Source organism: Pochonia chlamydosporia, chromosome 3 (assembly GCF_001653235.2).
Source record: "Pochonia chlamydosporia 170 chromosome 3, whole genome shotgun sequence".
NCBI lineage: Eukaryota > Fungi > Ascomycota > Sordariomycetes > Hypocreales > Clavicipitaceae > Pochonia > Pochonia chlamydosporia.
Genome location: NC_035792.1, coordinates 1071270 through 1098715, shown reverse-complemented (window position 1 = coordinate 1098715; position 27446 = coordinate 1071270). Strand labels below are relative to the sequence as shown.

The following is a 27446-nucleotide window of genomic DNA, read 5'->3' as shown; positions in this document are numbered from 1 at the left end:
TCGCTAAAGCTCGCTAAAGCCGCGCGGTCCGGGTTTAGCGGCCGCCGTTAGGAACAATTCACGGAAATGACGCCTGCATCAGCCTCTGAAGTGACTTCCGCCGATGGTATTCCCGCTGGATACGGCCGCTCATGCACTAACTGTTCTCGGGCAAAATGTAGATGCATCATGAAGCCCGGTGGCGGTAGCTGTGAGAGATGTCATCGCCTCGGGAAGGAATGTCACCAGATTGCCACCATGAGGAAGCGCATAGCTAAGAAGACGCCATCGTCACGAACAGCACAGCTAGAGGAGAAGATTGAAGATCTAGTCTCCATGCTAAGGGCTACCCATGATCCTGGGCCACGGACCGTCCACTCATACCCTCCATTATCAAACACGCCATCGCAGACCTTCCCCAGCCGATTAGATTCGTTGGCTGCCGCTGCTACGGCAGATCCAAATCAGTCTCAAAGGAAATCTCCTTTTTGCCCACATAGTTGTATGGTGTCAGACTTACCACCCAGCAAGAACATTTCGACACTAAGTGACGTGGATAGGCGGCCAGAGCCAACAGCAGAGGAAGCCGAGGCGTATTTGGCCAAGTTTAGACATTGGCTAGAGGCAGCCCCGTTTATGCATATACCTGCAGATGTGACAGCGGGGGAACTGAGGAAAGAGAAGCCATTTTTGTGGACCTGTATTATGAACTTGACGTCCATGTCGAATCCACAGCAACGGATATTGAGGGAAAAGGTTCGGCAAGAGGTTGCTGATAGACTGGTATTCGGGGGCGACAGAAGCATGGACGTGCTGCAGGGGTTGGTGACCTTTTTAACATGGTAAGTAGAGCTCCATTGCGTTGGTCGTGTTGCTGAGTGGGCAGTTCCGGCTGATTGGTGTCGATAATAGGGCAACTATGAATACCGGACCAGGGATGAAGCCGTTTTTAATATTGTACGCCGCCCTGGCTCAGTCCATTGTATTTGACATGGGCCTCACGAGATCTCCTGCTGAAGAGCAACAATCAACCATGTATTTCAAGATATGGAGTGCGCGTCATCCACCACCAGCAAGAGTTCGGACAAATGAGGAGCGTAGGGTCGTCCTGGGTCTCTGGCTTGCGATATCATTGTAAGTAGACTACAGCCCAAACCTCGACTGTGACCCGTGCTAAAAAAGAAAAACATGCAGAGCCACTTCATTTATTGGGAAAATGGAGACACTTGCTTTCACAACCCACATGGAGGACTGTCTCGCCGTTCTTGAGAGGGAAAGCGAGTACCCATCGGATGCTGTTCTCGTCACAATGGTCAAGATTCAGCTCGTCGGGGAAGAAGTCCAAAGGTTAATGCGCAGCAAAATTACCGAGACCAGCCAGAACCCAACCTATATCTTCAAACCGGGCTTGGTGACACGACTAAATGAAATCCGAAGTCGGCTATCGGACCGCCTAGCCCACAACCGTATGTGCAATCCCACCCCCCATTACACACCAGAAGCTGACGCAAGGATCGACACCTGGTAGAGCATATTCTCATGCTCTTCCACAGTACAGAAAGCCTGGTCCACTCCATTGGCTTGTTCACCGAGCAGGGGATCCCCGAATCCATACGCATCAACGGCATGTACTCTAGTGCCAAGGCGGCGAAGTCGTTTTACGATACGTTTTTCGCCATCCCGGCTCTTGAAGTGGCCGGACTGCCGTTTGCTGCATATGTGGAAATGTCTCATATGCAGGCTACGCTCTACAGACTCACCACGGTCGAGGACCAGGCGTGGGATAAAGAGATATTGAAAGGCACGGTCGACTTGTTATACTATTTAGACAAGACGATTGAGCTGTTCTACAGGGTTGATGAAGTTTATGCCGTCAGAACAGATGACCAGGATGGCACGCTATTCACCAAGGGAGCTAAGATTCTGAGAAATCTTCGACTTTCATGGGAGCCAATTTTGGGGCCGTACCTCCGGGATGCGTCATTACCTACGCCGAATAGTCAAGGTCAGGTGGTTAACACGGCGATGAACCCCATGGACACAACACCCTCAAATGCGGGATTGGTGGTTGATGGGGTTGGCGACCCGACTGCAGGGTTGGACTTGAGTGACTTGACTTGGATGTCTGATATATTTGGGCCATGGGAATATTGAAGATTAATGTAATGGGAGATGAGTGTACGATCTAACGCAAGAAACTGAGAATGAAGATTCATGAGCACATTTAACGACTTGTTAAATAATTTGTCATTCTGCGCGATATCTCACATACACGTCCGCCATGGCCCGGGATGCGATCCTTCGTGCCCGTCAGACGGTGGGGGCAGGATTCTCCCTTTCCAACTGACGATCATCTCACTTGCATACAACCTCCCAGACTACACTCAATCTACACCCTAAAAAGGTACCCGTCTTGTCTCTCGGAAGGATTCCGTGTAGAACCGTACAACACCACATGGCATCCAATTTATATTCCCTATCACATCAGTTCCTTCACACAATCCCACGATGTCGACCGAAGGCGATGTTGACCGTGTCACATAACCATCCGCTGGCTCAAACTTCCCGATGGCGACACATGCCCTACAGGACCCTATTCCAGCTCATTTACCGATCGCGGAATACCTAGACAAGAAATTTCGACTATCCGCCCTGCCGACGCTGGAGTTTGCAATCGCTCGCGATGAGGTATTCAGCGCAAGTCTTCGGGGCAACTCAACGTCCTCGGAGTCGTTGATACGGGATTACGACTCAAAAGAGAAGGAGGATGTAGAGGATGATTATGTAACGGGGTGGAAGCTGTTCAGCTTGATGGTGGCGATTACACTGGCGTCGTTTTTGGTGTTGCTGGACATGTCTATCATTGTGACGGTATGTGGCCTGGAGGCTAAATGGGAGTAATGGCTAACTCTCTCAGGCTATCCCTCGAATAACGACCTATTTTCAATCCTTGCACGACGTGGGTTGGTATGGTGCTGCTTATAACTTGTCAAGGTATGCGTTCGCCTGGCTTGTTGGTGATGTGACTAACTTGTAAGTGCGGCGCTTCAACCACTTTCCGGCAAATTCTACACCTACTTCCGGACCAAGGTATGTATACCCATGTAATTTCGCATATTTTGAAACTTACAGTGTGAAGTGGATATTTCTCTCCTTCCTCCTCTTATTCCAAATCGGCTCTTTAATATGCGGCATCGCCAGCTCCTCCACCATGTTCATCCTCGGCAGAGCAGTCGCCGGCCTCGGCAGCGCCGGTCTACAAAACGGCGCATTCACAATCATCGTCGCCGCTGCACCGCTCGAAAAGCGGCCAGCACTAATGGGCATGGTCATGGGCGGTTGTCAGATCGGACTTGTAGCCGGACCCTTGGTCGGCGGAGCGCTAACAGAATACACGACCTGGCGATGGTGTAAGTCGCAACTCACCTTCACAGAACACTGCTAACTCATCCAGGCTTCTATATCAACTTCCCCATAGGCGGTCTCGCAGCTCTAGTCATCGCGCTCGTCTCGATTCCCGACCGCCGCGTCCGCATCCCCGGGGGCACATGGGATATTATCCGCAGCAGATTTGACCTCCCCGGCTTCGTGCTCTTCGCCCCCTGGGCAATCATGATTCTGCTCGCCGTTGAGTACGGCGGCATTACGTACCCTTGGAATTCTCCCATCGTCATTGGCTTACTGGCAGGTGGTGTGGCAACGCTGGTTCTGTTTGTGTATTGGGAGAAGCGGGTTGGTGAGAATGCCATGATCCCGTTGAGTATTATTCGTAAGCGGGAAATCTGGACGGCCTGTCTTCTCATGGTGTTTTTGTTTACTGCCTTGTTTGGAGCGAGTTATTACCTGCCAATTTATTTTCAGAGCATAAAGGGCGCGAGTCCGTTCCTGAGCGGAGTATATATCCTACCAAGCCTTATAACGCAGCTTGTGTTTGCTGTAATTTCCGGGTTTCTAGGTATGTTTCGATTCTCATTTTACGATTTCCAATTACCTTTGTGTGATGTTAATTGTCAATAGTCCAAAAAATGGGATACTACCTCCCCTTCGCAGTCGCTTCTGGCGCCATCGTCGCCATCGGTAGCGGCCTCCTCGCTACTCTCGATCCGTTCACCCCAACAGCCAAATGGGTCGGCTACCAGATCTTTGTAGGCGCCGGCCGCGGGCTAGGCATGCAGATTGCACTGATTGCAATCCAGGCGAACACTCCTTCGCCGCTGGTTGCCATTGCAACTGCCACCATGGTGTTTTGCCAGACGTTCAGCGGGGCAATGTTCATTGCTGTTGCGAATACGCTTTTTAATAGCACGCTGAAGAAGGAGTTGACGAGGAGGATTCCGAGTATGGATGCGGATGAGATTATTCGGGCTGGGGCGACGGGCGTGCGGACTGTGGTTCGGGAGGAGTTGTTGCCGGCTGCGGAGATGTCGTATGCAAAGGGGTTTCAGTCGGTGTTTTATCTTGTTATTGCGTTGGCGGGTTGTATGTTTTTTGTGGCGTGGGGGATTGGGTGGAAGGATATTAGGAAGAAGAAGAGGGATCAAAAGGAGAGGCGTGAAGTGTGAGATATTTGTGTGTGAGGTATTTGTGTGTGAGGTATTTGTGTGATGGGCTCTCTTCTACTTTGTATTACATGTGTATCTTGTGTATACGTCTATATCTTTTCAACTTGGTCGAATGGTGTTGCGCTCATGATGTGAGTGTTAATTTTGGACGACCTCTACTCTCTAGATCGCTGGGACAGTTTGGGGACTCGTGTAAAGCCGGCGGCAAAAATATTTGGTCTGCTGAAAATACTACATACCAACTAATCATATACTATGATACGATTATGCCCTACTGGCTGTTTCATATACATCTTGCCACAGGCTGCTGAGTAGCCTCCATAAGATATCGCGATGCCCTGCTTGTGGTAAGATTGACGTTGCTCACTGATCAGCTCATCTATGCAAAACAATGGTACTCTGGGGTTGGGGTTGGAATACTCAATATTCCTCATCAGCATAGGATTTCCAATTTGTCATAGTTGTATGTCAACCTGCGGATCCGTATTGCACCATCGTAGCTTATAGGCTCCAGGAAAGATATGAAAAGGCTAGACGCTGCTCCCGTTGTTACTTAGCAAGCCGCTACGCAACCCAAACTTCTTTTAAATTGACTTCCCACAATTAATGCCATTACGTGTCGTAGCGAGGAAGGACACCCTCGCCTCCAGCAGCCTCCACGCCAGCAGCAGTTTTACAGACCTGTGTTCGTCTCCTTATATAATCCCGCGGTAGGAGAAAAGAATGCTGTCAACGAGAGCTACTTTGACCTTCCTTTTAGTTCCAGTACCGACCATCCTGTTCCGACGTATGACCATTTTGCTCCGACCTTCCATTCCCGGCTGTTCCTTCGTTGTTAATTGTATCCCTCAAAACGCCTATAAAACGAGTCATGTTTTCCTTCCTTCCTTGAGATAGTCAGTCAATCCAATCAAAATCGGCTTCACTCCCCGAATTCCATTGCTATCTTGCATAGTTATGAGCTCGGTTGTACCCTTTTTGAAGAAAATTATCAAGGGGTACGGTATATGCGTGGAGATCCGATATACAAGCCATAGCATTCAATTGGAAGAACCCTCCTTCAATTCGACGGAAGACGTATCCGAAACCTTCAATTCTGAGGTTGCTGTAACCTGTAAAGACGACCTCTTTTGTTGGATTTGGTTGGAAATCCACCATACGATCGATTCGACTCGATTGCAAACATGAGATATTTGGCCCTGATTCAAGCATAAAGGAATCCCTCAGTAGGCAGGGTTCCCTTTGAATTGACAGGGCAGTCGAATCTGCGAATTCTGAGGGTTCTGAGGATCCCCCGATTTCTGCCGTTTCAATCCGGCTACCAAAAGCGTTGCGCTTGACAAAACATCCTACAGAAGAGACACGAAATCCCTTCTCGTTTTCTGATGGCACATCACTCAGAGGTGCCTGGTCATCGCATTCAAGTAAGCAGCCAGCTACCCATCCCGGGATTTGTGTAAACCAGTTCTCCTGACCAAAACTCCAGCGAATTCATGGGCCGTATATACATCATTCCCAGATCCCGTGCACGTAGCTTCGAAAATTGTTCTCAATCTCGCGCCATATCCAGAATATAGCCGATACCGATGCTTCATTAAGCCCCCAGCCAAACACTCAAGTCAAATGCTCCCGGTCAATATGATGCGTAACCGCAGCCTCATCCCCCGTAAACGACTCACAAAACGGACACTTCACCTCAACATAAGAATTTGCACCTTCCAAGTCATTCACATCCGCCACCTCCCCCGAAAGTTGTGGCAGAAAATCAGCCAAACTCCTCGGCGGCGGCTCAGACGGATAGTCCAAATCATTCCGAACATCAGTATATCGACTACTAAACCCCCCGCGCTTGCTGGAAGGTCCCGACGTAGCCTCAGATCCGCCGCCCATGCGCTGAACCCTGCCGACTTGGCCGCTCTGCAAGCGCACTTTGATGCCGCGCGGGTGGTTCCCGCTGGTGAGGAGTTCGCTGACCACGCCGCCGGTTTCTCTTCCCGTCGGTTGATCCTCTTTTAGGATTATGAAGACGGATGCTCCGGGTGTGACTTGCTGGATGGTGGGTACAGTGCCGGCGGCTTGTTGTGGTGTTGCGGGAGAGCCTCGTGAATTTCGAGGGTCGGAGCGGTTGGTTGGTTGATTTTGCCGCGGGGGACGCGGCTGGCGGTTTCTGGGTCGGTTCATAGCGGACCCTAGGATGCCTTGTAATCAGCCGCGTTGGGATTAAAGGTTTGTTGGACGGGATATGGGATGAAGGAAGATGTCAGTGCAAGGTTTGGATGAGTGAGCGAAACATCATCATCCAGGACGACTGGTCATCTTTTTTTGTGCGGCGGATCGAAATCACTTTCTGGCGCATGGATCTTGTATCAGACTTCAGCGCCACACCTTAATCTTCATAAGCCTGTCTGACATGTCAAGTTCATCTTCTTAATTCGGAGGCTAAGTAGCTATTTGTTACACAAAACTCGCTAATCCTTTTTGAAATAAATACAGTCCAGAAATAAACGCAATCGCGATTCGAATGCCGTCATAAAACACAGTGCTATTTTCCACATGAATTTTTACCGCCTCCTTGATGTTGAGCTCTTAAAGTCCTTTTGCACCCGGATGCCCTGCAACGGGATATCATCATCGTTGCTCCCATTCCCCTTGGCCGTGTAACTCTTCACGGAGTGCCCGTATCCTTGCATATCTGGCCGTAGATGTGGCTCCAGACTGGCGTCTGGGGTGAGACTTCTTGAGTCGACTGGGTGGGAGATGACGCTGTCGGACTCCGTGTTATCGGGCAAGCGGTAGAAAGGGCTCTCTGCACCCTTGTGCAGATCGTCGTCTTCGCCTCGGGTGCTGAAGTTGGTCAATGTGTTTGGTCCGCTCCGTAGCTTGGTCTTGTTGCTGCCGGAGCCGCCAAATGTCGGGGGCGCATGGGAGTCCCGGCTGGGGATGCTGGACGTTCGTGTGATTCCGAATGCGCGAGCGCAGCATAGGACGATGGGAAGGAGGGTAGGTAGACATGCTGAGACAATGCCTGCTGACATTTCGATGGCTGTCCAGCCGACGGTGGGAGCTAGAGTGTAGGTTGGGTCTGTGGCGGTGTATGTGAAGAGGACGCTTGTTCGGTAGGCGGAGGCGAATACGACGCTGGAGGTGGTGTTAGTTTTGGTTATCAATGTGGATTGTGAGGGCATGTTGGTAATCTTACAAGAATCCAAGACTGAAGGCTAGGGTTAGACCAATCTTTTCGGTCTTGTGCAGTTGAAGTTTCCATATCTGAGGAAGAGGCATGAATAGAATGACCAGATCGGTGAAGATGGTCGAGGCAGCGTTGGATATCCAGGTACCAACTTGGTTGATGCATCTTCCAGGAATCTGCGGGTACCAGAGCTTCTGAACGGGTACGCAGATGAAGATGAACAAGAAGGTGATGCAAATGACCCAGGCCCAGACAAAGGCTCCGACAGCCCATGCCATCTTCTTGAAATATGGTAGTCGAAAGATGCGATAGTACATCAATAACAGGCTCATCTTGGTCCAGCCCAAGTTCCAGGCGTAGAGAACTTCGGCCACAACCAACCACTTGGCCATCATAACAATGCTATTGGGATCAACCTTGTCTGCATGAAGACCCATTCCAGCGGAATACATGGCGAAGATGAAGCCGACGACAGCCAGGTTCCAGCCCTAAGAGTTTGTTGTCAGAAAACAGTCGTCCATGGTCGATAGCGTAACGTCTTGGTTGCAGTGTCGCCAAACTCCTTACCATTGAAAACATGATCATCTTGTCATCCAGCCACAGTTGCTGATGCTTGAGTCGACGACTAAACAAGCGAAGTCCAACGGCCACCAGTGCCAAAACGGTCACAGCAACAACTACTTGCACAGTCCACGGCTGCAAGTTTTGCGGATCGTAGCCCGGAAGCCCAGGTAACTGGGACTTGGAATCGTCTGATGCCATGACAAACCTTCGTCAACAGCTACAGACGCCAGAATGCGTGTGTCGTGTGTTTGGGATGACAGGACATGACGGGAATTGAAAGAAAACGTTTGAAGATGGCCCCCATCTTTTATTTTAAGAACGGGACTCCCTTTCTTAGGTTCTCGTTCTTTCTTTAACCCCTTCCCGGCTTGTAAAAGCAAATCCTGGTGCAAGGGATGCACCTCTTGGCTGTCAAACGGCACTTCGCGTGTCCCGGGACCGGTAACTAGGACAGCCACATCCTCCACTGAGCGACAAACTAGGGCGAGGAATCCCCTGTCCGCCATAAAAGCACCGCCTATGAATATCATGAGATCATCAGGCGACCCATATTTCTGGGCTTGACTCGTCATTTTGTTTGGCCCTCTTGGGTATGGCATGAGAATTGGCATTCTGGTGGCACATCTGCAGTAGTATTCCTCTTCTTTGGTTTATAGACAAGGATCCTGCACATCTCGTGGCGCCTGGAGAACCGTTTTATCGGCGTGTCGAGTTTCGCTTATGGTGATTTATGCCCTCCAAGATAAGCCTCGTTGGCGACGTGCAGCTAATAGCACCGGAAACTAGCCGATGAAAGTGCGCACTCGCCAACCAGCAACACACTTCTTCATCGTTTTTGGTGCCCGCTAACGGTGCGTGCGGCCCGTACCCGTGTTTGGCCTTTGTGACGGAGAAAAACCCAGTGCATGTGGAGGTCCATGGCCATGACACTAGTCATGGCTTTGGTGTATCCCGGTTTGGTGGTTAGGCTAAATGCAGCCAAACAGGTTCCAAAACAACCCCTTGATCTGGTGGCTACTGATGCAAGATAGAAAAGGACGCATTTACTGGGGATTCTGAACTTGCCCTTGTCTTTGTTGTTACGAGACAGGAAATACGGCCGACGCCCACGTTAGTTTAGACGCAGTAACCGCCGTGATTGTCGAATAACAGACAGAGACGATCCGTCGGCCAACAATCAAACCCTCGCGCGGGGTAACGGAAGATGCTTACCCGCTGGATAGACTATTGTCGAACACCTTGCCACGTTTTGTTGAACTGTATCAAGGGTAAATGCCGAGGTCACCACATTTGGTAATGAGTTTCCGTCGCCGTGGAGCGGCAATTGGGATGGTTAATAACGGACCGCCGCCCGTCGCTGTGTTCCTGGAAGGAATATTCCGTCCCTGACAAAACCTCATTTTCCCTTGTCCCGCACAGTAATACAACCTCATCGTTCGCCATGGCCGCAACTACTACCACCAAAGTCCCACATCTAGGGGGTATCGACGCAGGATATAGGCTCTCTCCTGGAGGAATCGACGCTGCCAAGCCTACTGTCGTGCTCATCAATTCCATGTGCACCACTTCCTCTCTTTACAATGTCCAGTTTGAGAACAAGACGCTGACGGATACCGTCAATCTGTTGGCGATCGAACCTCTGGGCCATGGCGCAACCAGCTCTGTTTCAGAGCAGTTCACCTACTGGGACACTGCCATCATGGCCCTCCAGGTAATGGACGCTCTCAACGTCAAGAAGGCATTTGCCGTCGGAACAAGTCAGGGCGGCTGGATGGTCGTTCGCATGGCCCTGCTGGCTCCAGACAGGGTATGGTTCCCCTCCCCCCATCTTAGGCCCTGGCTTTAGTTCCAGCGTTTTTATCCTAAGCCTGCAGCAAAAAACGGTTTGTTAATTTAATATTCCTAGATCCTTGGGTTACTTCCCCTCGGCACTTCGATGGACTCTGAATCAGCTGCTTCCCGAGAGAAGGGCTGCTGGGATCCTCAGACTCAGCTCCTCCCCTTTTATGACAGTTGGTGTAGCGCCACACCAACTCCTGACTTTGTTGTAGACGAAGTGTGGCGTGGCATGGTTGCTCAGCTGGGCTTTTCTGGTACCATCACACCAGAGACCTTGTCGTTCTGGGATGAAACTCTCAAGAAGGTCTATTCTGGGGACGAAGGACGTAGAAAGCTGCGCATGGCATTGGCCTGTTTGATGGAGAGAGATGGTCTGCTCTTCCGACTTCGGGATGTCAAATGTCCTGTGTACTGGCTCCAGGTATGTTTTCAATTGTTTCTTCTTTGTGTTGCCGACACGATTTTGGTGAGAAGCTGACTGGTCCTTGTTTCTTTAGGGTGCTGAGGATCCCGTATTCGGCAACATTGTACCCAAGGAACACATTAAGCTGTTCACGAATTCGCCAGAGGCGACGTTGACATTTGTTGAAGGCGGTGGTCACTACTTGAACGCTACGAGCCCCAAAGAAGTTAATGAGGCCTTGCTGAAGATGGTCAAGACGTATGCTTAGATGGCGAGTTGCGGATGGGCTCTCAATTGATTCGTCCACGCTTTGCGACTACTAGAGGCGCTCAAGTCTTTATTCTTGTTCTTAATTGTCGAAATTGAGTGTTGGCTTTTGATCTAGGCGACGTGGGTTCTGCAACATAGAGTTTGTTGTCATGCCTGTAGCTACGTGCCGATTTAAATGCATTGAATCAATGTCTCTGTTCTTGGTTGTACACAAGTGTATGTTGTTGAGTTGGTGATATTGAGGGAAAACACTAATATTCAGAGCCGCATCTTGTCAGTTAAATTTCGACAGAAAGTATGCAGTGCTGTACAAATAACATTGAAAAGTACTTGAGTCCCTTACAGAGTGATGGTTGCTCGAGCCACCTTTCTCAGTCATTTGGGGTGGGTGATGAAACATGCATGGCCAAAGCAAGTTGAGATTGTGGGGTTGAAGAACAGACAGCATCATGGACGCAAAGGCGATCAGATACAAAAACGGTTTCCACGTACCCAGGCAAGAGTCATGGACTGTAGCTGACATTAGGAATGAATATAAAAAAGGGGGGGGGGGGGGGGGGGGGGGGGGATCGGAGGCTTTTTGCACTTGTTCCGCAGACGCTGGCCGGTTGCTATGTTTGCCTCCAATTGGTGAATGGATTCATATGGACGACAGATCTTGGGGCTTGGATGATTGAGATGCCCACAAAGCCAGTTCATGCTCCACCCGATATCAGCCAGATCTCTTAGGCAGCAGTGACAGTGCTAGATAGACCCTCGAGAGCAACCAGAAGTGGAAGGGCAACCACTGAGGGAGAAGGAAGCAAGCAGCCAGCAAGATTGGCTGTACAATTGATCGGGTTGCATCTACACGTGAGGAATGAACTTGAGATGCAGCAGACATATTTTGACTCCAACTTTTTTTGTTCGGCCCTCTCGAAAAGCGTCACTTCCTTCTCCCCTGGCATGCACAAGTGGGATGACATGCACGTGCCAATCAGGGCGCTTGAACGAGCTACGGATTTCCTGGCCCGCTTGGCTGATGACTGGAACGGAACTTCTTTGATCCATCAGCTTCCAATTGGTCGGCTTCCAAGCTTCCTCCTCCACGCACCTGCCTGTTGTTGGCCTGCCAGGTTTCGCGAAGGGAACAGATAGCCCAAACTGGGGACCTGACCTTCGACTCCTTTAACCCTCTCTAAACAACGTAATCATCACCACTTCATCTCTCTCCACGACCGCTGTCTGCTTCCCACCAGCAGCTCACGGGTCCCATCATCTCCCCTCTCTTTCTTGCTTCTATCGATCCTTTAGTACGTACTTTTTTGCTCCGGTTTTCCCGTCCTGCAACTGCTTTTCCGCTCGTGCCGTCTGGCGCATGGGAGCTTTCCACCAACTTCTCCTGACGTCGTTGCTGAACCCGCATTGAAAGCGTCATTCGGGCCATCGGCCACGAAATAGTGATCTGCCACAGAGATCACTTGCATCCGTATCTCGAGACTTCGAATTTAATATTCTGCCTGGTGCAACCTGTCATTGCAGGTAAATCCAGGCGCAATGGCGCCTCTGCCCATCAAGTTTCAGGAGCTGGTCCAGCTCGCCAACGTCGGAGTGGACACGCAATCAATCGGCTTCAACTCCTGCGTAAGTGCCACCTTGCATCGTTATCCTCCTACATGGGCCACCAACAGAATCGATAATGGCGAGTATTGCATCATGAGCTAACGAGACCTTTGTCATACTCTTTTAGACACTCGAGTCCGATTCTTATGTGTGTATCCGCGAGAAGAAGAGCGAAGCAGCCCAGCCAGAAGTCGTCATCGTCGAGCTCAAAAATGGCAACAACGTCACGCGACGGCCTATCAAGGCCGACAGTGCCATTATGCACTGGAATAAGCAGATTATCGCCTTGAAAGCCCAATCACGGACGTTGCAGATTTTCGACCTGGAGCAGAAGAAAAAACTAAAGTCGTGCACCATGAACGAGGATGTCCAGTTCTGGAAATGGATCAGCGAGTCTACTCTGGGCCTCGTCACCACTAGCAGTGTGTACCATTGGGACGTCTACGATGCCGGACAGGATGCGCCTGCCAAGGTTTTTGAGCGAAATGCCAATTTGAATGTTCGTCGCATCAATCATTACCCCTCCCGCGTGAGCGGTGCATCTGAGCTAACATATATCGCGCAACAGGGCTGCCAAATCATCAACTACCGTGCTAATGAGGACGGTAAGTGGATGGTGGTTGTCGGCATTTCGTCGCAGCAAGGCCGTGTCGTCGGTGCCATGCAACTGTACTCCAAAGACCGTGGCATCAGCCAGGCTATCGAAGGACATGCCGCGTCATTCGGATCTCTGCGACTGGAAGGTGCTCCACAAGACACCAAACTCTTTAGTTTTGCAGTTCGAACCGCCACTGGTGCCAAATTGCATGTTGTTGAGGTCGACCATGCCGAGTCCAACCCGGTCTTCGCAAAGAAAGCTGTCGAGATCTTCTTCCCTCCCGAGGCCACCAACGACTTCCCCGTTGCCCTCCAAATTTCTCAAAAATATGGTGTCATCTTCATGGTCACCAAATATGGATTCATTCACCTGTACGACCTCGAGACCGGTACCTTGATCTTCATGAATCGAATTTCTAGCGATACCATTTTCACCAGCTGTGCTGATGATGGCTCTTCTGGTCTTGTGAGCATCAACCGCAAAGGTCAAGTCCTCTTTGTCACCATTGATGAAACCACCGTCATCCCCTATCTTCTCGAGAATCCTGCGAACACAGAGATCGCCATTAAGTTGGCCTCACGAGCTGGTCTGCCTGGTGCGGACAACCTTTATGCAAAACAGTTCGACCAGCTGTTCAACTCTGGAAACTATCTCGAGGCCGCCAAGATTGCTGCCAACTCCCCGCGTGGCTTCCTCCGTACTGCCGAGACGATTGAGAAGTTCAAGAGGCTCCCAGCCCAGCCTGGTCAGATGGCCTTCACTCTCCAATACTTTGGCATGCTTCTCGACAAGGGTGTCCTGAACAAACATGAAACACTCGAACTTGCCCAGCCAGTGCTTCAGCAGGGCCGAAAGCACTTGCTGGAGAAGTGGCTGAAGGAGGGCAAGCTGGATTGCTCTGAACAGCTTGGTGACATGGTGCGACCCTATGATGTTGACGCGGCATTGTCCATCTACCTCAAGGCCAATGTGCCTCACAAGGTTGTCCCGGGTTTCGCTGAAACTGGTCAGTTCGACAAGATTCTACCTTATGCTGCTCAGACCGGCTATCAGCCTGATTACATCCAGCTCCTGCAGCACATCATCCGCAGCAACCCCGAGAAGGGTGCCGAGTTTGCCACTGCTTTGGCGAACAGTGAGCAAGGCCCTCTAGTTGACTTTGAGCGCGTGTGTGACATCTTCCAGGGTCAGGGCATGATCCAGCAGGCGACAGCATTCCTGCTCGATGCCCTCAAGGACAACAAGCCTGAGCATGCTCGTCTTCAAACCAGACTCTTGGAAATGAACTTGATGAATGCTCCCCAGGTTGCTGAGGCCATTCTGGGTAACGACATGTTCACTCACTTTGACAAGGCTCGCATTGCCAACCTTTGTGAGCAGGCCGGGCTTCCCCAAAAGGCCCTTGAGTTGTACGAGGATCCCGAGGCTATCAAGCGTGTTATTGTCAATATTCCTGGCACCCCCAATTTCAACCCTGAGTGGCTGAGCAATTTCTTTGGCAAGTTGTCAGTCGAGCAATCTCTTGACTGCCTTGATGCCATGATGAAGCACAATATTCGCCAAAACCTGCAGTCTGTTGTGAATATCGCAACCAAATATTCTGAACTCCTCGGCCCTGTTCGTCTCATTGACTTGTTTGAGAAATACAAGACTGCTGAAGGTCTTTTCTACTATCTTGGTAGCATTGTCAACCTCTCTGAAGACCCCGATGTTCACTTCAAGTATATCGAAGCTGCAACCAGGTCCGGCCAAATGAATGAAGTTGAGCGTATCTGCCGTGACAGCGACCACTACAACCCCGAAAAGGTCAAGAATTTCTTGAAAGAGGCCAAACTGTCGGAACACCTTCCTCTGATCATTGTTTGCGATCGCTTCAACTTTGTTCATGATCTCATTCTGTACCTGTACCAGAACCAGCAGTTCCAATCCATTGAGACGTACGTTCAACGCGTCAACCCCAGCAGAACGCCCGCTGTCGTTGGTGGCCTGCTCGATGTCGACTGTGATGAAAAGATCATTAAGCAACTGCTCGGAACAGTCAATGCTCAGCAGATCAATATTGACGAGTTGGTGTCCGAAGTCGAATCTCGCAACCGCCTGAAGCTCCTGTTACCTTTCCTGGAGGCAACGCTCCAGGCCGGTAACCAGCAGCAGGCCGTCTACAACGCATTAGCGAAGATCTACATCGACTCCAACAACAACCCCGAGAAGTTCCTCAAGGAGAACGATCAGTATGACACTCTCACAGTCGGTAAATACTGTGAGAAGAGAGACCCCAACTTGGCGTACATTGCCTACTCCAAGGGTCAGAATGATTTGGAGTTGGTTAACATAACCAACGAGAACTCCATGTACCGTGCCCAGGCACGCTACCTCCTAGAGCGATCCGACAACGAGCTCTGGAACTTTGTTCTCAGCGAGAACAACATCCATCGCCGGTCTGTTGTCGATCAGGTCACGGCCACTGCTGTTCCCGAGTCAACTGATCCTGCCAAGGTGTCAGTCGCTGTGGCCTCCTTCCTTGAGAATGATCTTCCCCTGGAGTTGATTGAGCTTCTAGAGAAGATTGTGCTTGAGCCATCTCCTTTCAGTGACAACCAGAACTTGCAGAACCTTCTCCTCTTCACTGCCGCAAAGGCTGACAAGGGTCGCGTAATGGACTACATTCACAAACTCGACGGTTACAATGCTGACGAGATTGCTACATCGTGCATCGACGTCGGTCTGTTTGAGGAAGCTTTTGAGATCTACAAGAAGGCCGACAACAAGACGGCTGCCGTTGACGTCCTCGTTGACCATGTTGTGAGCATCGACAGATCTCAGGCATACGCCGAGGAGGTTGATATTCCTGAGGTCTGGAGCAAGGTTGCCAAGGCGCAGCTCGATGGACTCCGCGTTCCCGATGCCATTGACTCCTATATCAAGGCTGAGGATCCCAGGAATCACGCTGAGGTTATCGAAATCGCTACTCACGCTGGCAAGAACGAGGAACTCGTCAAGTATCTCCGCATGGCCCGCAAGACCCTTCGAGAACCCCCCATCGACACCGCCCTTGCTTTCTGCTACGCGCGCCTTGATCAGCTCCCCGAGCTTGAGGACTTTCTCCGAGCCACCAATGTTGCCAATATTGAGGAATCTGGTGATAAAGCTTATGAGGAAGGTCTGTTTGAGGCCTCCAAGATCTTCTACAGTAGCATTTCCAACTGGGCCAAGCTTTCCACCACGCTTGTTCATCTCGGAGACTACCAAGCAGCTGTTGACTGTGCCCGCAAGGCGAACAATATCAAGGTCTGGAAGCAGGTGCACGAGGCCTGTGTTCAGAAGAAGGAATTCCGTCTGGCCCAGATTTGCGGTCTCAACCTGATTGTAGATGCTGAGCAATTGCAGACTCTTTTCAAGGAGTATGAGCGCAACGGCTACTTTGATGAGCTCATCAGCCTCCTTGAGCAAGGTCTTGGTCTTGAGCGAGCTCATATGGGCATGTTCACCGAATTAGGCATCGCTCTCTCCAAGTACCATCCCGAGCGCCTAATGGAGCACATCAAGATTTTCTGGTCAAGAATGAATATGCCCAAGATGATTCGCGCCTGCGAGGAAGCCCACTTGTGGCCCGAGCTAGTTTTCTGCTACTATCATTATGATGAGTTCGACAATGCCGCCCTGGCGGTCATTGAGCGACCCGAGAACTCGTGGGACCACCAGCAATTCAAGGAGATCGTCGTCAAGGTTGCCAATCTGGAAATTTACTACCGTGCCATAAAGTTCTACGTCGAACAACACCCTTCACTGCTGACGGATCTGTTGGCTGCATTGACTGCTCGCATCGACGTCAACCGTGTCGTCAAGATGTTCCAAAAGAACGACAGCTTGCCGCTGATCAAACCATTCTTGCTCAATGTCCAGTCACAAAACAAGCGCATTGTCAATGAAGCTGTCAACGACTTGCTCATTGAAGAAGAGGACTACAAGACTCTGAGAGACTCGGTGCAGAACTACGACAACTACGATGCCGTTGAATTGGCCAGTCGTCTTGAGAAGCACGACCTTATCTTTTTCCGCCAGATTGCGGCCAATATTTACCGCAAGAACAAGCGATGGGAGAAGTCTATCGCCCTGTCGAAGCAGGATAAACTTTTCAAAGACGCCATTGAGACTGCAGCAATCTCAAGCAAAGAAGATATCGTCAACGATCTTTTGCGATACGTAAGTTTTCAGACCCGCTCATGCACGCAGCTTTCACCATGTATTGTTTTGCTAATTTGCCACTAGTTTGTCGATATTGGCCACCGCGAATGCTACACCGGCATGCTCTACGCTTGCAATGATCTCATTCGACCCGACCTGGTGTTGGAGCTCTCATGGCGCAACGGCCTCAATGACTTCACCATGCCGTACATGATTAACATGTTAGCCCAGCAGACCAAGGAGATTGCACTGCTGAAGGCCGACAATGAAGCTCGCAAGGCCAAGGAGAAGGAGACTGAGAAGACTGAAGAAAGTACCCCCATTCTCGGCGGTAACCGCCTCATGATTACCGCGGGAGCTGGTGGCATGAGCAGTGCATCGCCTACGCCATTCCAGCAGCAAAACGGCTTTGCGCCGCAACCCACCGGTTACGGATACTAGATGCAAGTGCCGGTCTGGGCCTGGTTTCCTGCGCGCACCATGTCGCACATGCCAGTAGATGATACTTCTGCATCTTTTAGCATGCCATGGAGTACCATGCAAGTACTCGGGGAAATACCACAAATGGACGGTGATTCGGGGATATCATTGAGCTTATGAAACTGTAATCCATTATTTTTTTTCGCGCTGTGGCTAGATGGGAAAAAGAAAAGTGACGGTGCCAGATATATAAGGAGGGAAGCTTGGCTCGTGTTTCTCCTTTTTTTTTTTTGGCTTTATGTTCTTTAAAGAGGTTCGAGGCAGCAAATCGGCGACTTCGAATCTTGCATGGTTAGTAATTAGTCTTGCTACAGCTAGACTGGAGCCAGGCATATGGAGCCAGATGAAGGCTTGGGAGTAGATCCGAAGCTATTGTATGTTGTATGATAGTAATCAACTTGCTTTTTGTTCTACATGATTGTTGGTGTGTGACGCTGAGTTCGTAACATATCCTCGACCGTGTCATCCTACTTTAAACCCAGGGACATTCCACAAGCACATTGACATTATGATGGCAATTCTGTCGTATCGTATCGTATTGTATTACAGATCCAAATTAAACGCCGGCTAGTATCATACAGTTAAATAAAGTAATATCCCTCGAATGCGACGCTATGGCAGTACATATGGTTACATTTCCAAACATCGTTGCTCCATCACAACTGACGTATCCCTCTTTTTCTTCGTATCGATCGGCTTGGGGTTAGCTATCTTGAGCCACTCCCCATTAAATGCATTAATCAGCCAATTATTTAATCCTAAAAACGTAAGTACATCGTCATTGACACGGGCAGAGTTGAACTTACTGTCGTAAACTAGCCTATTGGCGCCGTGGAAGCCAATGCCATGGTCACTGTCTGGGAATACGTGCACGTCGTAGTTTTCAACCCCGGCTAGGTCCAAGGTATCTAGTAACTTGAGAGAATTCTGGAAATGGACATTGTCATCTGCGGAGCCGTGCATGATGAGGAAACGCTTGTTCATTCCGAGGGCGGTGGCGTTTGTGATGGCGGAAGCCTCGTAGCCTGCGGAGTTGTCTTGCGGGAGACGCATGTATCGCTCTGTGTAGATACTATCGTAGAAACGCCAGTCTGTTACGGGGGCGACGGCCATGCCGTAGGAGTATGTCTGTCCGGCGTCTACTTCGAGGGTCTTGAGGGTTTGGAAGCCGCCGTAGGACCAGCCCCATATTGCGAGGCGAGAGGGGTCCACGTAGGGGAGGGAGGAATAGTGCTTTGCGGCGGCGATGTGGTCTTCGGCTTCGAGGACGCCTATTTTGGAGCGGACGACGACGCGGTGCTGGCGGCCGAGGAAGCCGGTTCCCCGGGGGTCAATGGTCACGACGAGATAGCCTAGGGAGGAGGCGACGTAGGATTGGAAGTCGACGGTGAATTTCTTGGTGACGGTTTGGGATATAGGGCCCGAGTATTGCTGGAAAAGGATGGGGTACTTCTTCTTGGGGTTGAAGTGGGGAGGGCGGCGCTCGAGATAGTTTACTGATATGCCGTTGGAGAGCTTGAGCGTGCCGTATTTGAGGATGGGGAGCTCGTGCTTCTTGGCCCTGTCTGCCAGCTCGGCGTTGTCTTCGATGGTGCGGGAGTATTTGGCGGTGGTGGAGGGTGTGGAAATGACCTTTTGGTAGGGAATTTTGGGACCCTTGTAGGTGAGGAGGGCGAATCCGGCCTTTGATGAGAAGGAGACGGTGTAGTAGCCTTCTGAGGTAGTGTCTGTCAGGGGAGTCAGGTCTGAACCGTCGAGTTTAACGGAATATACGTGGCGTTGAATGGAAGATTCCTTGGCGGCAACGAAGTACACGAGGTTGTTGGTGAGGTCTACGGCCGATGGGGCATCTTCGACTTCCCACTTCCCGGATGTCAGCATTATTGGCTTGGGGTTGTCGATGGGTGTGAAGTAGCCAATGTGCTCGTAGCCCTCGTGGATAACTGTGTCGACATATCCGTCTTGTTGGCGGCCCTTGCTGACGTCGGCTGGGACGTAAGTCATTGTGTGGGAGATTTCGAACCACCCGCCGTCGATTTCGGCAACGTTGACACTATTGACGATTTTTGCTTCTCGCTTGGATGGATCAACGTGAATAAGTTTGAGGAAGTCGCCCACGCGGTTGGACTGCTTGACCAGGACATTATTGCCAGCCCAAAGGACATTGGTAATGATGCGGTCATCGTCAGGAAATTCGTCGGCAGCAGGTACAGAGAATACATCGCCCTTGGAGACATCATAGTATTGGACATCGACAACAGGGTTGTGTGCGCCGGGCTTGGGGTATTTAATCTTGCGAACGTCGGGATACGCTTCCTCGCCTTTGAGGGGCTTCTTTCCTGTCGGACGTTGGATGTAGTATTCAATAGCGTATTCAGGCACAGCCGTCTCATTGGTACGCAAAAAGGCGAGATATTTTCCATCCTCACACCACCAGGTGGCCGTTCGACCAGACAGGACTTCCTCCTCGTAGACCCAGTCGGGAATGCCGTAAAAGTACTCTGGTCCACCGTCTTTGGTGATTTGCACCACATCATTTGCCTGGTTTAGTCGACGGATGTAAATGTTGTTGTTCATGGTGAATGATATAGCGTCGCTCTTAGGGCTCCAGTTGGCAAGCTGAACTCTGGCGTTGGCATCATCTGGGAAGAGAGGCTCAACCTTTGCGGTTTCCACATCGAGAATGAAGTAGGTTGCCTTGAATGAATGGCGCCAGTTCTTTTCGTATTTTACTGCCAACAGGACCTTTTTCAGGTCTGGGCTAGGTTTATACCACTCTGGTTTCTTGATTTCGTCCTTGTACATGAAGAAGGAGTCCTTCATCAGTATTCGCGACTTGGCGAGCTTGGTGTCGGCGGTTTGGGGAGAAACAGCATCCTTGCCGGCCTTGTTGGTGCGAACGTCTTCAGCAATCAAGAAACCTTTTGTAGTGCCCACTTCAAACAATAGGCCATCGTCGCCGTCAGGGTCCTCTATCCAGCTGATACTTTGAGATCTGGGAGACCAGAAGCCACTGAATACTTGGTCCATGGTGACGGCCTTGCCCGACCCCCTCGAGTTCGCATCAGGATTGTGTTCTGAGTCGCTCTCGTGCTTGTATGAGCCGGTCAGGACAAACACTCCAAGTCCTGCAAGCCAGGCTGCAACGAAGACAGCTCCAATTATGATCAAGACTCTGCGAAAGCCCCGGTCCATTGGTTTGCGCTGCAACGGCACACCCGGTTCTCCAAGAAAAGCCCCCGTCTCGGAAACGTCTTCGTAATTTCCCTCATCTTTCGTCGGCGCCAGATAGTCAGATCTGCCAGTTTTGCGGTCGGAAGGGTCCTTATCCATCTCTTCTTGGATTCGATCGAAGACGAGGCTCGTGGTTGAAACGGACGAAAGGGAATCTTGGGAACGACGAGATGTCGAAAGCCCCTGAGTTTCAAGGTCATCGATAATGGATGCCGCCATGGTAAACTGGCAAATTCAATAGCACAGGTAACCAAAAGCCAAAGGGAGGATTGGCGACGTGGCTAATCCACAAGAGGGCGAGTGAGTGGGTGAGACAGTAGCTGTAGGTTGTTGGATGGATGGACTTTGGCTGTCAAGTTCCAAGTTTGGAATCGCTTCTCACATTGGCGATGGCACCATGTTTTTTTTTTTTTTTTGGCGGCGCGAGACGGCAATTATGGCGATTGCGCAGGCTGTACGGAGTACGGAGGATGCGGATATGAGATGTAACTGTTTGCTTGAGTCTTATTCAGAGATACCAACAATACGTGGCTCTAGGCGCGGCTCAAGGCATGTGCTGTAGTTGTCTTATCCTCTTTGAGCTCTCAATAGCTGATGTGGCGCAGTGCTGTGGCGTCGTCCAACAAACTACCTACGGAGTACCTAGTAGGTAGATGTCACCACCTGGTCTGGTGCTTCAGGACACAGTAAGGAGTCATGCACAAGATGCTTGTTCTGCGACAGTCATGTTCTTGAACTTGACAGCTATGCTCGTCCTTTCTCAGCATGGACACATCGTCACATAGTTTCAAGGCTGCTGTCATAGTACAAATGTAGTTCTGGGTGCAGGTATCCTCGTCTCAGATGGTTGAGAGCTAGGAAGTTGCAGGGTGTTACGCCGGACTTGACATTCCACCACCACAGCCCATCAAATATACGGCTGCTTTCTTACATTCTAAATGAACTCGTAAACATCTAAAATCAAACAGTCAACTCAAGTACATCACCACCACACGTGATTATACATACCTTCAATCGGAACCAACCGCTCTGTTCTCACCACCCAAGTCAAGGGTAGGCCGGAGACCGGAGTGGACCGCAGATAAGCGCATATCCTTTGGGCCCGATAAACGCCGCTCAAACCTGCAGATGCACATCTCATAATCTGCACTCCTTGTGATGTGATGGAGCCCAAGAATCCATACCAGAAAATGCATGCAAAAGCTAAGAAAGACTTTCCATGGCTCCTTATCAACAGCTCAATATTCGTCCATCAAATGCATAACGGCGCATTACTCCGACCAAACACCAAGTAACCATGGAGCGGCATGAACAAACTGTCCGCTCCCTCATGCCGAATCGGACGCTTGGTCGTACATACGAAGCGTATCGAGAGCAAGTCCTCCTCTCTTACGTACTGCCTTATTCCTGCACAATACCTGCCTGACTGTCGCGCCCTTGCCATTGGTGCTGGGTACTGGCTCCTTCCCCCAGACAGATAATCTCAAAACCTGCTAGTTGCGTAAACTTAGGTCATACCCGCACTGTTTCGACGGCCTGCATTATCGTGAAATCATACAGTGCGATTAATACCGTATGACACAAGCCATTTTTTGACTCGCGCCTTCCCCAGCGTCGGCTTTTTAGTTTTCCTTGCCACATGATTGGTCACCACGGTCGACGAAAGCCGGTGTCCGGACTTGCTCGGCGTTTTTTTATCAATCTCGCTGTGTGTTGCGCTGCTGTGCTTGGCTTGTGCTCACTAAACTTGTCCACCACACACATGGACCTTTGCTCCGTCCGGCGTCGCCACCTTCATAATCGCTCCAATTAATCTCTTTCCTCTTATTTTCAACTTCTCTCAACACACACAACAACTCACCTGTTGCGCCATCGATCATCGCAGTCGAACGCATCGCACACATATATCACAATCAAAATGTTTTCATTAAGAGCGCCGTTCCGCACAATCCGGGCCATGCCCTCGCCCATCGCCGCTGCGGTCGCTCCCCAAATGGCTGGTCGACGATTCTACCATGATAAAGATAAGTTTCCCTGGGATAATGCGTCATCGCGTGGCAACATTATTTCATTTCGAACTATGCCTTGTATTTCCTCGTGCATTCCGCTAACATCTGTCGTTTTGCACTGCTCGACCATTATAGCAGACCCCGAAACCCGGGTTCCATGGACAAGAAGGACCCCGCTGTCGGCACTGGACTCGTCGGCGCTCCTGCATGCGGCGACGTCATGAAGCTGCAGATTCGAGTAGATGAGGCTACGGGCACTATTACCGATGCCAAGTTCAAGACGTTTGGATGCGGTTCCGCAATCGCCAGCTCGAGCTATTTGACTGAACTGGTAAAGGGGATGCGATGTGAGTTGTATCCGAGTCTGTGATGGACAACCCGATGATGTTTTGCCGCGCTCGAATCGGCATGCCGATTCGGGCAATGGGAGATACAGATTACTGACCAACAATCTAGTGGAGGACGCTTCCAAGATCAAGAACGTCGATATTTCAAAGGAACTCTGCCTACCCCCCGTGAAGCGTAAGTCTCAACTCCACCCACAGATTCTAACCTGGTAGACTGTTAGAACCACAAGTCTAACCTCTTTGAAGTCCACTGCTCCATGCTTGCCGAAGACGCTATCAAGGCCGCCATCGCCGACTACCACGGCAAGAACCCCAAGGCCAAGATCACCGATCTGGCTGGCACCGCCAAGACGATTCGAGAGACTATGCAGCAAGCTGCTTAAATTTGTAAAATTATCCGAAATAATACAATTAAGGGGTCGACGAAACAGAAGTGGAAAAAATACCATCACAAAATCTACAAAATACCGCAGACAATCAACTAGTCGCGCGGAATACTTCACTACCGGTCATGACAAAAATGCATGAAGGAGTACGGGAGTCTGGCAGGTGATACCGGCAGAGACATGATTTGCCGAGGGATTTGACGAATAGCAGGGGAACTACATGATTTGCAGGGTTGAGAGAGATTGAAAGGAAACCTCGAGTTATTCCTTCTCCCATTGTTTGTGGTTGGGCGCGTTCAAACCCGACCACATGGAGGTTGGGGAAACACTGGACCTTGTCTACCTGGCATCCAAAGAATGGTTATGTTGGGGTGGGTACCCGATGTGGCGGTGGTTTTCGTTTGTTTTGCCTATGCTGTTTGTTGATGCGGGTGAATTCATTGTGTACAGATATCGTCAATCTGAGATATAGTTTTGCAATGAAAACAGCGAACAAACGCCTCTCTCCAATGCATGACATTGTACACAGCTACCTCTTACATCTGTCTACCTCTAATTTGATCATTGCTATACTGGATATATAAAATTGCAATGCTATGCCACCCAATCATGCTGGCGTGAGCCTGTATACCTCTTTCCCTGATCTCCGGTCCGGAAATGTGACAATTCTGCCATCATCGTACAGCGACTCTTGAAACCCGCCATTGAAAGCGTACAACATACATATAAATCATCTCTAGATTCATCCAAGTAATCGAAACGGCCAGTCGGCTTCTTTCATCCAATCGTTGAAAGCGTCTTTGCTTCCGTCCGTGTCCGTCGGGGGGTATTCTCTCGTAACAATTCTCGTATAGGGATGTATGATATACTGTGGTCCATCCTGTCGATAACACTGCTTCGCATCCGGGCTCATTTTACTATAACGCTCGAAAAAATGAACATAGAGTTGGAAGCAAAACACTACCACACGCCTTACGGCAGGAGGTTCAAAGTTCGCCTGCCCCCACTGACCTAGGTGTTCGGCCAGCGGACCATGGTGAAAGGTTTTCCAATTTCGAGTCGCTTTGCACGTTGCAATACAACGGCGCAGCGAGAGTAAAATGTGACCCAGGATTCTCACAGTCTTGGCGTTTTCGGTCGCTCTGATATTGCGAGGGAATCCCCAACTCAGCCTCTGTTCCAAGGCGCTATAGGCGCGAAGCTGCATTTGATGCCGAACTCGTTCAAAAGTGAGCATCGCGACGAAAATCAATATCTCGTGCGAGTTATTCTGAAGGTCGAGGGTTTCGTATCCAATTGCAGGCCCAACTACTTCTGATTTGGGAATTAGAAAAAATGTCATGCAACCTGACATCTTGTTGAGGACGTTGAGGGCCTCTAATGGGTCGTCCCAGTTCCCTTGGTGTGGGCTTGATACTACCAGAAGATCCCGCCATCGCTTGATGTCTTGCCATCTTTGTTTGCTGGTGACGAAGTCATCTACAGTGCAAGGACAGCCCCAGGTGTCGTATTCAACTTTTTCTTCCGCCCAACCCTGTTGCCATGCGGCTAAGTCCAGGTCAAACCACACTCCGCCGTCACCTTTAATACGAATATTATGGGTTTGACTGAAGATGTCTAAGCAGTTTTGGATTCCTGTGAAGTCTACCGTGTGGGTCAAGAGAGGCTTGAGCACGTCCGGAATGACGGCTGAATTTATCAAGAATTGCCCTGCATATAATAGTATGAGCTACAGGGCTTCCCTTCTCCTTTGAAGACGTAGACGACTCACCAAAATGAAACTCGGGTAGATCACTGAGGTCACGGAAGAAGAAGTGGCTAACACATGGCTTACCACTCTTCTTGCATTCGCCACAGATACCTCTAACCTCTTTCCTGTCACACTGTGGAAAGCCAGTTAGTATCTTTGGGACAATTAAGCACTGCAAACCATGGCAAAACACAAACCTTAACTTTTCGGAATTTACAAATCGCACAAACGAGCTTTTGCGATCTAGAAATTTGAGCCTGCTTGTTCCTTGTAGGGTCCATTGGACCTGTGCGCCGGCCCCTCCGTGGCCCTGATTCATTCGTTTCGTGACTAGCGCTGGTGCGGGCAGACGTTGAACGAGATAGTGGTACGGCACCTCTACGAGAGGGTCCGCTAAAGGTTGAGGGCGTTGGGTTGGATATAGGATATTCGTGCTGAGAGGCAGGCCAGCTAATTGATGTAGATAGTGGAGAATATGCGGAAGCTGATGCCGGGCTGCCAAATTCTGTCCAGAAATGAGACCCAGTGTCGATTGTCTCAGTGTAAGTCGAGGGCTGTGTGAGAGGGCCCAGAGAGAATGCTAGAGCGCTGTAGCAGTTGGGTGTAGTGGTCTGTTGAGGCTCGCCGCCACTATACTCGTTGCTTTCTGGCCCGGAGAAGGTGATAGCAGGGATGTGAGGTGGGATGTTCTGTTCATTTACATTGCCTTGCAAAAAATTACCCGTCGATGCGTCCCATGTAATATCTTGTGCTGCTGGGTGTTCGAAATCTCTCAGAGGTTGGTGCGGATGGAAGGCGGGCGCTTGAGCGTTCAATTGCGAACCGGAGCTAATTTGAACATTGCAGGGCGGCACCTCGGAAAGCGTATTGTGTGACAGTAGATTGGGATCTAAAAACGGTTCGTCGTTGACAGCTGCCGTTTGTCCAACAGCAGGACCCGCTCGTAGAAAACAATCCCGACCAACATAGTTGATGTCGGTAGATTGGGCCTGGTGTGGTGGTGGTTGGTGTGGTAGGTGAAATGGAGAGCTCGCAAGCAAGAGCTCCGCCTGAGGGATGAAGGCGTCTTGGTGTCGATAAGGAATGTGGCTCAAGTTATTGGGAAATACTTGAGTAACGCCATCTGTCAATTGCTTAGCAAAATATAAGCGCGACCCGGGTTGTTGCAAGTCCAATGCAATATCTGGATGAAGTTGTGTTTGAGTTGGCGAGCCCACAGTGGTAGACGGTTGAAGCTCAAAGGCAGTGTTGCTGGCGGTATGTGGTGTCAAGCAGTCTTGTTCGCTGCCACCATCTTCATTCTGGCGTGCGGCCAGAGGAATAGCAGTGGGATCACATTCGAGGCCGGCAAGCAGGTTGAAATTGAATTGGTTGTTTCCTTCAGCTGCACCGTTTCCGTAGCTCATAGTCACAGGTTCGAGAGTCAAGACGGATATTTACTTTGGTGGGAGGCTCGTTCAAATATGGGGCAGGTCGACTGTGGATTTGTCCGATTGGTGGTGTAAGTCCTGCTTTCGAATGTCCTGTCACAAATCAATGCAACAACTCGAAGGAGAAAAGACATATAGCAGAGAAAAAAACAAGAAAAGAAAACAAATGGGTGAAGGAAGGGGAGTTGATTTGAGTTTTTGAGAGGCTGGAGCAGGTGGAAAAGTTGTGACGTTGCGCCGATGTCAGATTGGGTTCGTTTTATTGCTGGTGCTCGCAGCCTTCTTCCCAAAGCATGCCGGCTACGGCTTGTTGGTATCAGGCACCTCCCGCACTTCTGAGCTGGTTGAATCGCAGAGGCAATGGGCCTGGACATGCACAGGAGACGGAGTACTTTTCGGTGTCGGTGGAGTCGGAAGACCTGTGTTGGTGCAGCTTAGCCTCCATCCAAAGCAAATCAGTTAGAGAGACAATGAACGCCACTTGACCCCAAGTCCATGACTAGACTTGATATGACAACAGCTCAAAGAATCACCATGCATGCCTCCCGATTCTCGGGTCGCCAGAGCATGTCTGTTGGCACTGGTTTCAGCAACACAGCGGTGGTGATCGTGTCCATT

General features: G+C 50.3%; 8 protein-coding genes across 8 annotated transcripts; 5 read left to right on the top strand and 3 right to left on the bottom strand.

The window, feature by feature from the left end:
* Positions 1 to 237: 237 nt before the first annotated feature.
* Positions 238 to 2133, top strand: VFPPC_04238 (RNase P, subunit Pop3; the record flags this gene model as incomplete). Its single annotated transcript, XM_018283622.1, has 4 exons — positions 238 to 821; positions 892 to 1113; positions 1174 to 1445; positions 1508 to 2133. 4 exons carry the CDS (start codon positions 238 to 240, stop codon positions 2131 to 2133), a joined length of 1704 nt encoding a protein of 567 aa, XP_018144757.1.
* A 414-nt stretch (positions 2134 to 2547) lies between these two features.
* On the top strand, positions 2548 to 4541 carry VFPPC_04237 (MFS multidrug transporter; the record flags this gene model as incomplete). The annotated part of the gene is made up of 6 exons (XM_018283621.1): positions 2548 to 2850; positions 2897 to 2973; positions 3018 to 3069; positions 3119 to 3389; positions 3434 to 3934; positions 3997 to 4541. The coding sequence occupies 6 exons, from the start codon at positions 2548 to 2550 to the stop codon at positions 4539 to 4541; spliced, it is 1749 nt and encodes a 582-aa protein (XP_018144756.1).
* Positions 4542 to 7102: 2561 nt separating this feature from the next.
* VFPPC_04236 (hypothetical protein) lies at positions 7103 to 8493 on the bottom strand (the record flags this gene model as incomplete). The annotated part of the gene is made up of 3 exons (XM_018283620.1): positions 7103 to 7679; positions 7741 to 8219; positions 8299 to 8493. 3 exons carry the CDS (start codon positions 8491 to 8493, stop codon positions 7103 to 7105), a joined length of 1251 nt encoding a protein of 416 aa, XP_018144755.1.
* Positions 8494 to 9736: 1243 nt separating this feature from the next.
* Positions 9737 to 10805, top strand: VFPPC_17751 (hydrolase; the record flags this gene model as incomplete). The annotated part of the gene is made up of 3 exons (XM_022429438.1): positions 9737 to 10102; positions 10202 to 10555; positions 10632 to 10805. 3 exons carry the CDS (start codon positions 9737 to 9739, stop codon positions 10803 to 10805), a joined length of 894 nt encoding a protein of 297 aa, XP_022285524.1.
* A 1538-nt stretch (positions 10806 to 12343) lies between these two features.
* On the top strand, positions 12344 to 17633 carry VFPPC_17752 (clathrin heavy chain 1; the record flags this gene model as incomplete). The annotated part of the gene is made up of 3 exons (XM_022429439.1): positions 12344 to 12430; positions 12537 to 17210; positions 17277 to 17633. 3 exons carry the CDS (start codon positions 12344 to 12346, stop codon positions 17631 to 17633), a joined length of 5118 nt encoding a protein of 1705 aa, XP_022285523.1.
* Positions 17634 to 18302: 669 nt separating this feature from the next.
* On the bottom strand, positions 18303 to 21125 carry VFPPC_04233 (dipeptidyl aminopeptidase; the record flags this gene model as incomplete). Its single annotated transcript, XM_018283618.1, has 2 exons — positions 18303 to 18430; positions 18479 to 21125. The coding sequence occupies 2 exons, from the start codon at positions 21123 to 21125 to the stop codon at positions 18303 to 18305; spliced, it is 2775 nt and encodes a 924-aa protein (XP_018144753.1).
* A 1699-nt stretch (positions 21126 to 22824) lies between these two features.
* Positions 22825 to 23645, top strand: VFPPC_04231 (iron sulfur cluster assembly protein; the record flags this gene model as incomplete). Its single annotated transcript, XM_018283616.1, has 4 exons — positions 22825 to 22952; positions 23054 to 23262; positions 23372 to 23437; positions 23509 to 23645. 4 exons carry the CDS (start codon positions 22825 to 22827, stop codon positions 23643 to 23645), a joined length of 540 nt encoding a protein of 179 aa, XP_018144751.1.
* Positions 23646 to 24390: 745 nt separating this feature from the next.
* Positions 24391 to 26804, bottom strand: VFPPC_04230 (C6 zinc finger domain-containing protein; the record flags this gene model as incomplete). Its single annotated transcript, XM_018283615.1, has 3 exons — positions 24391 to 25358; positions 25420 to 25531; positions 25596 to 26804. 3 exons carry the CDS (start codon positions 26802 to 26804, stop codon positions 24391 to 24393), a joined length of 2289 nt encoding a protein of 762 aa, XP_018144750.1.
* Positions 26805 to 27446: the final 642 nt, after the last annotated feature.